This window comes from Rhinoraja longicauda, chromosome 36 (assembly GCF_053455715.1).
Source record: "Rhinoraja longicauda isolate Sanriku21f chromosome 36, sRhiLon1.1, whole genome shotgun sequence".
In the NCBI taxonomy this organism is placed as follows: Eukaryota; Metazoa; Chordata; class Chondrichthyes; order Rajiformes; family Arhynchobatidae; genus Rhinoraja; species Rhinoraja longicauda.
In genome coordinates, this window is record NC_135988.1 from 17,262,501 (window position 1) to 17,277,557 (window position 15,057).

Here is a 15,057-nt window from a genome sequence, read left to right on the forward strand (position 1 = left end):
AAAACATTTCTTCACACAGAGACAATAGACAATAGACAATAGACAATAGGTGCAGGAGTAGGCCATTCAGCCCTTCGAGCCAGCACCGCCATTCAATGCGATCATGGCTGATCACTCAATCAGTACCCCGTTCCTGCCTTCTCCCCATACCCCCTCACTCCGCTATCCTCAAGAGCTCTATCCAGCTCTCTCTTGAAAGCATCCAACGAACTGGCCTCCACTGCCTTCTGAGGCAGAGAATTCCACACCTTCACCACCCTCTGACTGAAAAAGTTCTTCCTCATCTCCGTTCTAAATGGCCTACCCCTTATTCTCAAACTGTGGCCCCTTGTTCTGGACTCCCCTAACATTGGGAACATGTTATCTGCCTCTAATGTGTCCAATCCCCTAATTATCTTATATGTTTCAATAAGATCCCCCCTCATCCTTCTAAATTCCAGTGTATACAAGCCCAATCGCTCCAGCCTTTCAACATACGACAGTCCCGCCATTCCGGGAATTAACCTAGTGAACCTACGCTGCACGCCCTCCATAGCAAGAATATCCTTCCTCAAATTTGGAGACCAAAACTGCACACAGTACTCCAGGTGCGGTCTCACCAGGGCCCGGTACAACTGTAGAAGGACCTCTTTGCTCCTATACTCAACTCCTCTTGTTACGAAGGCCAACATTCCATTGGCTTTCTTCACTGCCTGCTGTACCTGCATGCTTCCTTTCATTGACTGATGCACTAGGACACCCAGATCTCGTTGAACTCCCCCTCCTCCTAACTTGACACCATTCAGATAATAATCTGCCTTTCTATTCTTACTTCCAAAGTGAATAACCTCACACTTATCTACATTAAACTGCATCTGCCATGTATCCGCCCACTCACACAACCTGTCCAAGTCACCCTGCAGCCTTATTGCATCTTCCTCACAATTCACACTACCCCCCAACTTAGTATCATCTGCAAATTTGCTAATGGTACTTTTAATCCCTTCGTCTAAGTCATTAACGTATATCGTAAATAGCTGGGGTCCCAGCACCGAACCTTGCGGTACCCCACTGGTCACTGCCTGCCATTCCGAAAGGGACCCATTTATCCCCACTCTTTGCTTTCTGTCTGTCAACCAATTTTCTATCCATGTCAGTACCCTACCCCCAATACCATGTGCCCTAATTTTGCCCACTAATCTCCTATGTGGGACCTTGTCGAAGGCTTTCTGAAAGTCGAGGTACACCACATCCACTGACTCTCCCTTGTCAATTTTCCTAGTTACATCCTCAAAAAATTCCAGTAGATTTGTCAAGCATGATTTCCCCTTCGTAAATCCATGCTGACTCGGAATGATCCCGTTACTGCTATCCAAATGCTCAGCAATTTCGTCTTTTATAATTGACTCCAGCATCTTCCCCACCACTGATGTCAGACTAACTGGTCTATAATTCCCCGTTTTCTCTCTCCCTCCTTTCTTAAAAAGTGGGATAACATTTGCTATCCTCCAATCCACAGGAACTGATCCTGAATCTATAGAACATTGAAAAATGATCTCCAATGCTTCCACTATTTCTAGAGCCACCTCCTTAAGTACTCTGGGATGCAGACCATCAGGCCCTGGGGATTTATCAGCCTTCAGTCCCATCAGTCTACCCAAAACCATTTCCTGCCTAATGTGGATTTCCTTCCATCACCCTAGGTTCTCCGGCCCTTAGAACATTTGGGAGATTGTGTGTATCTTCCTCAGTGAAGACAGATCCAAAGTAACGGTTTAACTCGTCTGCCATTTCTTTGTACCCCATTATAAATTCCCCTGCTTCTGTCTTCAAGGGACCCACATTTGCCTTGACTATTTTTTTCCTCTTCACGTACCTAAAAAAACTTTTGCTATCCTCCTTTATATTATTGGCTAGTTTACCCTCGTACCTCATCTTTTCTCCCCGTATTGCCTTTTTAGTTAACTTTTGTTGCTCTTTAAAAGAGTCCCAATCCTCTGTCTTCCCACTCTTCTTTGCTATGTTATACTTCCTCTCCTTAATTTTTATGCTGTCCCTGACTTCCCTCGTCAGCCACAGGTGTCTCTTACTCCCCTTAGAGTCTTTCCACCTCTTTGGAATAAATTGATCCTGCAACCTCTGCATTATTCCCAGGAATACCTGCCATTGCTGTTCTACCGTCTTCCCTGCTAGGGCCTCCTTCCAATCAATTTTGGCCAGCTCCCGCCTCATGCCTCTGTAATCCCCTTTGCTATACTGTAATAACGACACTTCCGATTTTCCCTTCTGCCTTTCCATTTGCAGAGTAAAACTTATCATGTTGTGATCACTGCCTCCTAATGGCTCTTTTACCTCTAGTCCCCTTATCAGATCAGGATCATTACACAACACTAAATCCAGAATTGCCTTCTCCCTGGTAGGCTCCAGTACAAGCTGTTCTAAGAATCCATCTCGAAGGCACTCTACAAACTCTCTTTCCTGGGGTCCATTTCCAACCTGATTTTCCCAGTCTACCTGCATGTTGAAAGTGGTGAGTCTGTGGAATTCTCTGCCACAGAAGGTAGTTGAGGCCAGTTCATTGGCTATATTTAAGAGGGAGTTAGATGTGGCCCTTTTTGCTAAAGGGATCAGGGGGTATGGAGAGAAGGCAGGTACAGGCTACTGAGCTGAATGATCAGCCATGATCATATTGAATGGCGGTGCAGGCTCGAAGTGCCGAATGGCCTACTCCTGCATCTATTTTCTATGTTTCTATGTTTCTATGAAATGATCCGGCATCTTCCATTGTAAGAAAATAACTGCAGATGCTGGTACAAATCGAAGGTATTTATTCACAAAATGCTGGAGTAACTCAGCAGGTCAGGCAGCATCTCAGGAGAGAAGGAATGGGTGACGTTTCGGGTCGAGACCTTTCTTCAGACTGATGTCAGGGGGGGCGGGACAAAGGAAGGATATAGGTGGAGACAGGAAGATAGAGGGAGAACTGGGAAGGGGGAAGAGAGGGACAGAGGAACTATCTAAAGTTGGAGAAGTCGATGTTCATACCACTGGGCTGCAAGCTGCCCAAGCAAAATATGAGGTGCTGTTCCTCCAATTTCCGGTGGGCCTCACTCACTATGGCACTGGAGGAGGCCCATGACAGAAAGGTCAGACTGGGAGTGGGAGGGGGAGTTGAAGTGCTCAGCCACTGGGAGATCAGGTTGGTTAAGGCGGACTGAGCGAAGGTGTTGAGCGAAACGATCGCCGAGCCTGCGTTTGGTTTCGCCGATGTAAAGAAGTTGACATCTAGAGCAGCGGATACAATAGATGAGGTTGGAGGAGGTGCAGGTGAACCTCTGTCTCACCTGGAAAGACTGTTTGGGTCCTTGGATGGAGTTGAGGGGGGAGGTAAAGGGACAGTTGTTGCATCTCCTGCGGTTGCAGGGGAAAGTGCCCGGGGATGGGGTGGTTTGGGTGGGAAGGGACGAGTGGACCAGGGAGTTACGGAGGGAACGGTCTCTGCGGAACGCAGAAAGGGGAGGGGATGGGAAGATATGGCCAGTGGTGGGGTCCCGTTGTAGGTGACGGAAATGTTGGCAGATGATTTGTTGGATACGCTGGCTGGTGGGGTGGAAGGTGAGAACGAGGGGGATTCTGTCCTTGTTATGAATGAGGGGAGGGGGAGCAAGAGCGGAGCTGCGGGATGTAGAAGAGACCCTAGTGAGAGCCTCATCTATAATGGAAGAGGGGAAGCCCCGTTTCCTGAAGAATGAGGACATCTCTGATGCCCTAGTGCGAAACACCTCATCCCGGGCGCAGATACGGCATAGACGGAGGAATTGGGAGTAGGGGATAGACTTTTTGCAGGAGACCGGGTGGGAAGAAGTATAGTCCAGATAGCTGTGCGAGTCAGTGGGTTTATAGTAAATGTCCGTCACTAGTCTGTCTCCTGTGATGGAGATGGTGAGATCCTGAAGAATGAGGTCATCTCTGATGGCCTGGTGTGAAGCATCTTCCAAATTATTCCCAGAAATTGCTGTTCCACCGACGTTCCTGCTGGGGTCCCTTTCCAGTCAACTTTGGCCAGCCCCCCCCTCCCGCCTCTCCAGTCACCATTACGCAACATTAATACTCACACCGTGTTGCATGTGGCTCCATCTGTTATCTCGAGGACTTTACACAGTGGTAATTAGAAGAGCAAATATGCAGGGGTGGTTGCAGGCAGCTGCTAGACTGATACGGTTGTCATGATCGGGGATTTTAACTTTCCCAATATTGTCATAGTGCTGAATGCTTGGATGGGGTGGAATTTGTCCAATGTGTTCAGGGACATATCCTCAGGCAACAGGTAGTGGGCCCCACGCGGGAGAGGGCAAGGCTTGTGTTGGAAAGAACTGCAGATAGACAATAGGTGCAGGAGGAGGCCATTCGGCCCTTCGAGCCAGCACCACCATTCAATGTGATCATGGCTGATCATTCTCAATCAGTGCCCCGTTCCTGCCTTCTCCCCATACCCCCTGACTCCGCTATCCTTAAGAGCTCTATCTAGCTCTCTCTTGAATGCATTCAGAGAATTGGCCTCCACTGCCTTCTGAGGCAGAGAATTCTCCAATGGAGACGTTGTATAGGAGCACAACTCAGGAAACTCAAAGACGCTTTACAGAGCAACAAGACATAAAAACAAACAAACAAAAGATTTGTCCTGACGGAGAAGCGGCGAACAAATAGCGCCAGCGTCCTCTCACGTCAGGGTCCGGCAGTAAACAAACAGCGCCAGCGTCCTCTCACGTCAGGGTCCGGCAGTAAACAAACAGCGCCAGCGTCCTCTCACGTCAGGGTCCGGCAGTAAACAAATAGCGCCAGCGTCCTCTCACGTCAGGGTCCGGCAGTAAACAAACAGCGCCAGCGTCCTCTCACGTCAGGGTCCGGCAGTAAACAATAAAGGACACAAGACACACAATTACAATTTAACACAAACAGCCATCACAGTGATTGTTCCAGGCACGCAGGGTGATGAAGGCCCTGCGAGCGGGTCGAACGAGCCTCGCGCTCCGGGGCGGTCGAAGCTGCTACGGTTGGAGCTCCCGAAAGCCGGTCGCCAGCCAGGGACCTGTGAGCTCCCGATGTTGCGGTCTGCAGGGCCCACGGCCGAAGCCTCCGAGATGGTAAGTCCAGGCCCTGCGACCGGAGTCTTCAAGGTCGATCCCAGCTGGAGCCCGCCGACTCCACGGTGTTAGGCCGTAGCGCGAACGGAGATACGACACGGTAAAGGTCGCATCTCCGTTGAGGAGATTTAGAAAAAAGGTTTCCCCCCCCCCCCCCCACCCCCTAATGGCTAATTTGCGTTAGCCATTGAGCCGCTGGCGATCGGCATAAGAGGGCATGCGCTTATAAAACCGATAATACTGGGTGGGGTGGAACAGAAGATTTCGCTTTATGCGGATGATAGAAACATAGAAAATAGGTGCAGGAGTAGGCCATTCGGCCATTCGAGCCTGCACCGCCATTCAATATGATCATGGCTGATCATCCAGCTCAGTAGCCTGTACCTGCCTTCTCTCCATACCCCCTGATCCCTTTAGCCACAAGGGCCACATCTAACTCCCTCTTAAATATAGCCAATGAACTGGCCTCAACTACCTTCTGTGGCAGAGAATTCCACAGACTCACCACTCTCTGTGTGAAGAAATGTTTTCTCATCTCGGTCCTAAAAGACTTCCACCTTATCCTTAAACTGTGACCCCTGGTTCTGGACTTCCCCAACATCGGGAACAATCTTCCGGCATCTAGCCTGTCCAACCCCTTAAGAATTTTGTAAGTTTCTATAAGATCCCCAATCAATCTTCTAAATTCCAGTGAGTACAATGATATTGCCATCTTTGTATCTGACCCTGAACATTCTGTCCCTTACCTATTCCAGATTATTAATTCCTTTGGCGAGGTCTCAGGTTACACTATAAACTGGCAGAAAAGTGAACTTATATCGTTAACAGCAGAATTAGACCCTGTATTCTTAGCCAACACGCAGTTTAAAACAAATCCGGACAGTATAAAATATCTGGGCATTAAAATATCTAAAAACCCCAAGACCCTTTTTAAAATTAACTTTACCGAAAGCTAAAGGAGAACATAGAGAAATGGAGAACGTTGCCTATTTCCTTGATTGGCCGCGTGAACGCAGTAAAGATGGTCTCCCTGCCGAGATTTCTGTATTTATTTCAGAATGTCCCTATTTTTATTCCCCAAATCCTACTTTAAGATAATCGATTCTATCATTATGCCATTTATTTGGGGATATAAAGCACACAGGATCTCAAAAGCTTATCTTCAAAATACGAGGGAACATGGGGGACTGGGGTTACTGTGCTTTTTATATTACTATTGGGCGGCCAATGTTAGAGTCATGGTATACTGGCTCAATGTTAGAGAGGATCACTTCACCCTGTCCAATGCTCAGAGAATATGGCACCAAATTAGGAAAGCTTGTGAGCTTCCGAATACGTCAATGCACGCCCCAATCTGGCATAACCACACTTTCCCCCCCCCCCATCATTTACAGACACGGCGTTCAGAGAGTGGAGCTGTAAAGGGATAGTTACAATAAAAGATCTTTACATAAATAGACACTTTACATCATTTGATCAGCTACAATCCAAGTTCTCATTGCCCAAAACTCAATTCTTCAGGTACTTACAGCTGAGAAATTATGTTCGACAAAACAACTCGCTTTTTTTGCCCGAAGACGACTCATTGACCAAAATTTTGCTGGGTCCCCCGGAAGCAAAGAACCCAATCTCATCTTTTGTAGGTATCTTTTCAAACAAACTAGATAAATCTACTTTAAAAATAAAACAAACCTGGGAAGATGACCTTAACATTGAAATTGATGACGATGTCTGGAAGGTAGTACTGAAAAGTATATAATCCTGTTCTATTAATTCTAGGCTACAACTGATTCAATTCAAGGTTACACACAGATTACACTACTCTAAGGTTAAGCTGCATCAAATCTTTCCTGGTCTCTCACCTTTGTGTAATAGATGCAAGACCGCTGAGGGTACACTCACTCACCACTTTTGGACTTGTCCAAAACTTCACAACTTTTGGTGTCTTTTATTTCAATGGTACTCTACTGTTTTAAACGTCACTTTAACTCCGGTCCCTGAAACTGCTCTATTCGGGTATTCCACAACGCTTGAGAAGCTAGACCATAATGCTCGCACAATCTTGGTTTATGGTATGGTAATTGCCAACAGATGTGTTTTGAAACTAAGGAAATCAGACTCTGCTCCTCAGTTTGAGACTTGGTTAAGAGAATTAATGGGCATCTTACACGTAGAGAGGTTGAGATATGAATTGTCTGCAACCCTCAAAAGTTCTTCAACATATGGAACCCAGTGCTGCAGCATATAGACAATAGGTGCAGGAGGAGGCCATTCGGCCCTTCGAGCCAGCACCGCCATTCAATGTGATCATGGCTGATCATTCTCAATCAGTACCCCGTTCCTGCCTTCTCCCCATACCCCCTGACTCCGCTATCCTTAAGAGCTCTATCCAGCTCTCTCTTGAATGCATTTAGAGAATTGGCCTCCACTGCCTTCTGAGGCAGGGAATTCCACAGATTCACAACTCTCTGACTGAAAAAGTTTTTCCTCATCTCAATTCTAAATGGCCTACCCCTTATTCTTAAACTGTGGCCCCTGGTTCTGGACTCCCGCAACATTGGGAACATATTAAGGACAAGTAAAACTATCCCCTCAATGCCACATGCTTTTCTACCTTCTTTGAATCCAGCAGTGAAAACACTGAAATATTGGACTTGTGAAAATTACCGTGACTCGTGTTTCTGTGCTTTGTCTTTTTGTCACATTGTAGTTATGCTTTAAAAAATGATTTTAATTTATTTATTTGTTTGTCTGTTTTTGTTTATTTGTTTTCCATGATTATGTAGGGAAATGGGAGGGATGGGGTTTACTGTTTACTGTTGTTATATGCACTGTCATTAATTAATTATTTTTAAAAATAAATAAACATTTTTAAACAAAGATGCGCGAGGCAACAACACGGCTTTATTTAATTCCATATGATTTTGCTTCAGGGACGATGGCCACGGGAGAGCACATGCAACACGCGACATGTAACACGCGACGTGTATCATGCGACATGTAACACACAACGCGTAACACGCACCATGAAACACGATACCCATGACACATAACATGCGACATGTGACGTGTATCACGCGACACACAGCATGCACCGCGAAACACATCACACGTAACGTGTGACACATAACACGCGACACGTAACATGCGACATGTATCACACGACACGTAACATGCCACACGTAAGACACACAGCCCGTAACATGCGACACGTAACATGTGATGTGTAACACGCGACACGCCACACGCGCATCGGCCCCAGGTCTCAGACACCATTCCATTGTCACAAATTACCGACATTTCCAAACGCAAGTGCAAATCAAAGCGTGCAAGGGTAACGGGGTGGATGGGAGGGAGGGTGTAGGGGCTGCAGAATGCCGGAGGAGGAGGCAGGAGACTTTGTTCCCCCCACCCCACCCCAGCTCAGCCCAGCAGGGCTGGAACGACCCCAGTCCAAGATTCAGTGGTTTCACCCCCGGGGCCCGAACCCACCCCCTCGCACTCCCCCCCCACCATCACCCCCGTAACTCTTACCCCCCCCCCAAATCACCCCCTTGTACCCCTTCCTCCACCATCATCCTCTTTCCCCCCTCAACATCACCCCCGTACCTCTTACCCCCCAAATCACCCCCTTGTACCCCTCACGTCCACATCCTCCTCTTCACCCCCCCTCAATCACCCTTGACCCGCCCTATATGACCCATCACTCACCCCCCCATCACCCCTCCCTCCCATCACCACACCCCCCCCCCCCCCCCCCCATCACCCCTCCCCCCCCCAGCATTCTGTAAGCAGGCAGATCAGATACAGTGTCCCTGGTGGTCGGGCGGTGGGTGCAGCAGGGATGTAGAGCGGTGCGGGGGAGGGGAGCGAGGGGGGGGTTGTGGCTATCCTCCGGCTCCAGCGGGCCACAGCGGTGGGGGGGGCTCCACACACAACATCCACCGATCCACTTCACATCTACAGAGAACCAGAGAGGAGGTTAGATGCAGACTGGGGCTGGGATAAAGTCAGCACCAGCCCCTCACACCCCCTCACCAGCCCCTCCCTCACCAGCCCCTCCCCAGCCCCTCCCACCGAGGCCCCAGATATAGTGTTTGCCACATACGCTGACAATATAAGAATGAAACACTGACATGCAGCAGCCCCACAGGCCGGCACGCACAGCGGATTAGGAAAACAACTGCAGATTGTTACTCCAGTTACACCAGCATTTTGTGAATAAATACCTTCGATTTGTACCAGCATCTGCAGTTATTTTCTTAAACAACTGCAGATGCTGGTTCAAATCGAAGGTAGACACAAAATGCTGGAGTAACTCAACGGGACAGGCAGCATCTCTGGAGAGAAGGAATGGGTGACGTTTCGGGTCGAGACCCTTCTTCAGACTGATGTCAGGAGAGGGGGCGGGTACCCCTAAAGAAGTGGTTTGATACTAATAAATTGTCATTAAACCTAAGTAAAACAAAATGTATTGTGTTTGGAAATTGTAAAATAAATTCTGAGGTAACAATAGACAATAAACAATAGGTGCAGGAGGAGGCCATTCGGCCCTTCGAGCCAGCACCACCATTCAATGTGATCATGGCTGATCATTCTCAATCAGTACCCCGTTCCTGCCTTCTCCCCATACCCCCTGACTCCGCTATCCTTAAGAGCTCTATCTAGCTCTTAAGGAGCTCTAACACTCATGATTAATGATGTAGAAATTGAAAGAGTGTATGAAAATAAATTCTTGGGAGTGATAATAGATCATAAACTCTGTTGGAAACCTCACATAAAACACATCAAATCTAAATCCGTATCTGTCTAATTCCATTGCAATATTGCACAAAACTAAGGCCATCTTGATACAAAATTCACTATTTACATTATATTGAAGGTATTTATTTCACAAAATGCTGGAGTAACTCAGCAGGTCAGGCAGCATCTCAAGAAAGAAGGAATGGGTGACGTTTCGGGTCGAGACCCTTCTTCAGACTGACGAAGGGTCTCGACCCAAAACGTCACCCATTCCTTCTCTCCTGAGATGCTGCCTGACCTGCTGAGTTACTCCAGCATTTTGTGAAATAAATACCTTCGATTTGTACCAGCATCTGCAGTTATGGAGTATGGAGAAACACCTACAAAACTTGCACTAATTCAATCTTTACATTGCAAAAAAGAGCCATAAGAATTGTCAAAAAGGCTGGTTATAATGACCCAACCAACCCATTATTTATGAAACCATATGCCCTAAAATTTATGGACCTGGTAGACTTTTAATACTCTACAAATAATGTTTAGAGCAAAAGAAAGAAGACTTCCTGACTGTATCCAAGGGTTGTTTTCAGTGAGGGGGAGCAGGTATCCACACAGGGCAAATTATATGTTTGAAAAAAAAGAGGCTAAGGGCAAATGTGAAAAATAGATGTGTGATTGTTAAAGGGGTCAATTTATGGACTAGTTGCAACACGGAATTAAAAGTGTGTAGTAATATGTGTAAATTCAAGAAAATGTTCAAAAATATTATATTTGAAAGACACAAAACATGTGCCCAGCACTGAGAAATGAGTGACGTGACAGAAATGATATTTCTTGGTTATATTTGTGTTTCTTTCTATGTTTTGTTTATCTGCTTCTGACTTATGACGTGCTTTTTAATTATTGTATTTTGCTTTATTGTTTTGTTTCACTGCTATTTTGGCTCGTTAGGATAATGGTTTGTTAAGTATTAAGGGTAGGCACAATAAGCTTTGGCTTTTGCCTACACCTTTTTTTTTCGGTCAGAGAATATCATGTGTGATGATATTGTTTTATCTTTGATATAATGATTTCGTACTATTTAACTTTCACAATTGTGAGGTCAATCTGTTGTATTGTATTGACCGGGTATAAATAAATGACTAAAAGTTTAATAAATAAATAAATTTAAAACAGAGATGAGAAAAAAACTTTTTCACTCAGAGAGTTGTTAATTTGTGGAATTCTCTGCCACAGAGGGCAGTGGAGGCCAATTCACTGGACAAATTTAAAAGAGAGTTAGATAGAGCTCTAGGTGCTAGCGGAATCAAGGGATATGGGGAGAAGGCAGGCACGGGTTACTGATTGTGGATGATCAGCCATGATCACAATGAATGGCGGTGCTGGCTCAAAGGGCCAAATGGCCTCCTCCTGCACCAATTTTCTATGCTTCAATCTTTGGAGTGTGGGAGGAAACCGAAGATCTGGGAGAAACCCACACAGGTCATGGGGACCTGTGTACAAACTCTTACTTATAACAAGAAACAAAAACAAAAAATAAAATTTAACCCCAATATTAGTGCAAAAAAGCTCAAAGTCCTTCGTGCAACCAACGACAGTCCACGGTTCATCGTTTGGTTAGTGGTGTTCAAGAGCCTGGTGGCAGTGGGCAGAAACAGACGTGAAGAACGAGCGAGAGGGTGATGGGGGGGTTCAAAGATAAGGTGGGGGAGGGAGAGGAGAGAGGGAGAAGGGGAGAGGAAAGGAGAGGGGGGAGGGGAGGAGAGAGGGGAGGGGAGGAGGGAGGGGAGGAGAGAGGGGAGGGGAGGAGAGAGGGGGAAGGGGAGAGGAAAGGAGAGAAGGCGAGATAGGTGTTGAGATGAGAGGAGAGGGAAGGAGAGAGAGGGGGAAGGAGGAGAGAAAGAAGATGGAAGGGGGAAAGGAGAAAGAGAGAGAGAGGGGAGGAGGGAGGGGAGGAGAGAGGGGAGGAGGGAGGGGAGGAGGGAGGGGAGGAGGGAGGGGAGGAGAGAGGGGAGGAGAGAGGGGAGGAGAGGGGGAAGGAGAGGGGGAAGGAGAGGAGGGGGAGGCACAGAGGTAGAGGTTGGAGAGACCAACCTTCTGGTCCAGCTGCTGATAGTCGGTGGACTTTGGCCGCCGGGAGGTCTTTGATTTCCGTCCCTCGACAACAACTGCAATAATCTGTAACAGAAAAAGAGGGAGAGGGAGGGAGAGAGAGATGTAACTGGGGAATTGTTACCCTGAGCCCAGCGTGAACACCTCCCATGGACCCACGTTGTTCCCTCCCTCTCCAGCCCCGGCAAGTACACAGCCTCACAAACCCGCGGTGAAACAGCATCCCTGTGGCTAGTAACCCCTGACCCCCGGCAACCCCCTGCCCCACGGCACACTCACACAATTTGCAAATCCCCCTTCTCTTCCCTGTACCACATCTATGTGCACCCCATTCCCCCTCCCCATCCCATTCCTCCCCCTCCCTTCCCCATCCCCATCTTTCCCCCCTTCCCCTGGTTCTGGACTGTGGCAATCGACAATAAACAATAGGTGCAGGAGGAGGCCATTCGGACCTTCGAGCCATTCAATGTGATCACAACTGATCATCCACAATCAGTACCCCGTTCCTGCCTTCTCCCCATACCCCCTGACTCCGCTATCCTTAAGAGCTCTATCCAGCTCTCTCTTGAATGCATTCAGAGAATTGGCCTCCACTGCCTTCTGAGGCAGAGAATTCCACAGATTCACAACTCTCTGACTGAAAACGTTTTTCCTCATCTCCGTTCTAAATGGCCTACCCCTTATTCTTAAACTGTGGCCCCTGGTTCTGGACTCCCCCAACATTGGGAACATGTTTCCTGCCTCTAACGTGTCCAACCCCTTAATAATCCTATATGTTTCAATAAGATCCCCTCTCATCCTTCTAAACTCCAGTGTATACAAGCCTAGTCGCTGGTTCTGGACTCCTCACCTTGCGCTTGTTGTGGTAAGCCACGTACAGCACGGCCACGATGATGGCGGTGCTCACCAAGTAGGCGAAGAAGTGGCTGCTCTCGGCCACGTCCTCTGGCACCGTTGCTAGCCCGGCCTGTGCCCGCCCCGGCCCCGGCCCCGCCGCCCCTCCAGCGGCCCCCTCCTCCTCCTCCTCTGCCCCGCCTGGGGCTCCCTCCGGCCCGCCCGCATCCTCCGCATCCGTGGCCTCCTCGTCTTCCACCTCCTCGGTCACTTCCGTGTCAGGGGTCTCCCCGCCCCCTGGACCGGCCTTTGACCCACCGGCCTTTGACTCTCCGGCCTTTGACTCTCCGGCCTTTGACTCTCCGGCCTTTGACTCTCCGGCCTTTGACTCTCCGGCCTTTGACCCACCGGCCTTTGACTCTCCGGCCTTTGACTCTCCGGCCTTTGACTCTCCGGGCTTTGACTCTCCGGCCTTTGACTCTCCGGCCTTTGACTCTCCGGCCTTTGACTCTCCGGCCTTTGACTCTCCGGGCTTTGACTCTCCGGCCTTTGACCCACCGGCCTTTGCCTCTCCGGGCTTTGACTCTCCGGCCTTTGACTCTCCGGGCTTTGACTCTCCGGGCTTTGACTCTCCGGCCTTTGACTCTCCGGGCTTTGACTCTCCGGGCTTTGAATCTCCGGGCACCTTCTCTCGGCCCTCTACGCCGTGCTTGCTGTCGGGCTCCGGTGGTGGCGACTGTTCTTTGGGCACGACCTTCTTATCGTTCGCTTCGTCATTTTGAACCCCGGAGAGCAAAGTGCCTGAGGGGGAAGAGAGAGGGAGGGAGGGAGGGAGAGAGAAGAGGTGAGAAACTGAAACTAACTTGCCTTTAGGGAGGAGACGAGGAGGAATTTCTTTAGTCAGAGGGCGGTGAATCTGTGGAATTCATTGCCACAGACGGCTGTGGAGGCCACAAGTCAGTGGATATCTTTAAGGCAGACATAGATAGATTCTTGATCAGTGCGGGAGTCAGGGGTTATGGGGAGAAGGCAGGAGAATGGGGTTGAGAGGGGGAAATAGACAATAGGTGCAGGAGGAGGCCATTCGGCCCTTCGAGCCTGTACGCACCGCCATTCAATGTGATCATGGCTGATCATTCTCAATCAGTACCCCGTTCCTGCCTTCTCCCCATACCCCCTGACTCCTCTATCCTTAAGAGCTCTATCTCGCTCTCTCTTGGATGCATTCAGAGAATTGGCCTCCACTGCCGTCTGAGGCAGAGATAGATCAGCCATGATTGAATGGCGGAGTAGACTTGATGGGCCGAATGGCCTCATTCAATTCCTGTCACTCATGACCTTATGAAACAACAGCGCAGGGTCACCGAGACATGGGGGGGGGGGGGGGCAGAGAGCAGTAGACGGGGCGCTCCCTCCCTCCCCCTGCGCGGCGCTCCCTCCCTCCCCCTGCGCGGCGCTCCCTCCCTCCCCCTGCGCGGCGCTCCCTCCCTCCCCCTGCGCGGCGCTCCCTCCCTCCCCCTGCGCGGCGCTCCCTCCCTCCCCACCCCCACCCACCCACCCACCCACCCAGCAGCAGCAGCAGCAGCGGGACGAGACGGAGCCTCATCGCGTCCCCGGAGCCAGGAGACTGACGCGGCCCCGCTCGCGGCTCCCCGCAAACCCCGGTGGGCGTGGGCGTGGGAGTGTGATCGCGGACGGGACTCGGGCCGCTCCCTCTGCGCTCCGCTGCTGATGGGATGGGATGGGAGGAGGATCCCGATCCGGATACTGATCCTGATTCCGGGCTTTCCCACCGCCCCGATTGTGTGACCTTTGGATACATCTGGTGAGAGTCAGGTGACCGGAAGAGACCGACAGATTGCAACATATAGCAGAAACACACGGCGGGTCGGGCAGCCTCTGTGGAAGGGGGAGGGGTGAGGGAGGGAAAATAATAATAATAATAATAATAATATTCATTTATTGTCATTGCAACGAGTACAACGAAATTAAAAAATAGCCAATCCTGACGGTGCGTACAAACATATATGCAATAAATGCAAAAACAAATAAATACATAAATACAATTAAATACAATTATGTTAAGTACAAAGATTTTTTAGTGTTGCCTAGTGCAAAGGTAGTGTTCAGTTCTCGTATGGCCCTGGGGTAAAAACTGTTCTTAAGTCTGTTTGTTCGGGATTTTATCGACCTGAAACGTCAACCAGAGGGCAGATGAACAAACAGACGGTGGCCGGGGTGGGAT

The 15,057-nt window shown here is 49.1% G+C and overlaps 1 protein-coding gene across 1 annotated transcript; it reads right to left on the reverse strand.

The window, feature by feature from the left end:
- Positions 1–8,866: 8,866 nt before the first annotated feature.
- On the reverse strand, positions 8,867–14,544 carry LOC144610328 (uncharacterized). The gene is made up of 4 exons (XM_078428941.1): positions 14,379–14,544; positions 12,829–13,613; positions 11,961–12,044; positions 8,867–9,083 (listed from the first exon to the last, which is right to left on the reverse strand). Exons 1-4 carry the CDS (start codon positions 14,416–14,418, stop codon positions 9,078–9,080), a joined length of 915 nt encoding a protein of 304 aa, XP_078285067.1. The 5' UTR covers positions 14,419–14,544; the 3' UTR covers positions 8,867–9,077.
- Positions 14,545–15,057: the final 513 nt, after the last annotated feature.

Bases quoted from the DNA above. Each gene is read 5' to 3' on its own strand.
- LOC144610328 (XM_078428941.1), bottom strand. From the start codon at position 14,418: ATGAGGCTCCGTCTCGTCCCGCTGCTGCTGCTGCTGCTGG. The intron at 13,614-14,378 runs GTGGGTGGGTGG...CTTCCCCCTCAG, and splicing joins GCTGCTGCTGCTGCTGCTGG to GCACTTTGCTCTCCGGGGTT. The intron at 12,045-12,828 runs GTGAGGAGTCCA...TTTCTGTTACAG, and splicing joins CTTACCACAACAAGCGCAAG to ATTATTGCAGTTGTTGTCGA.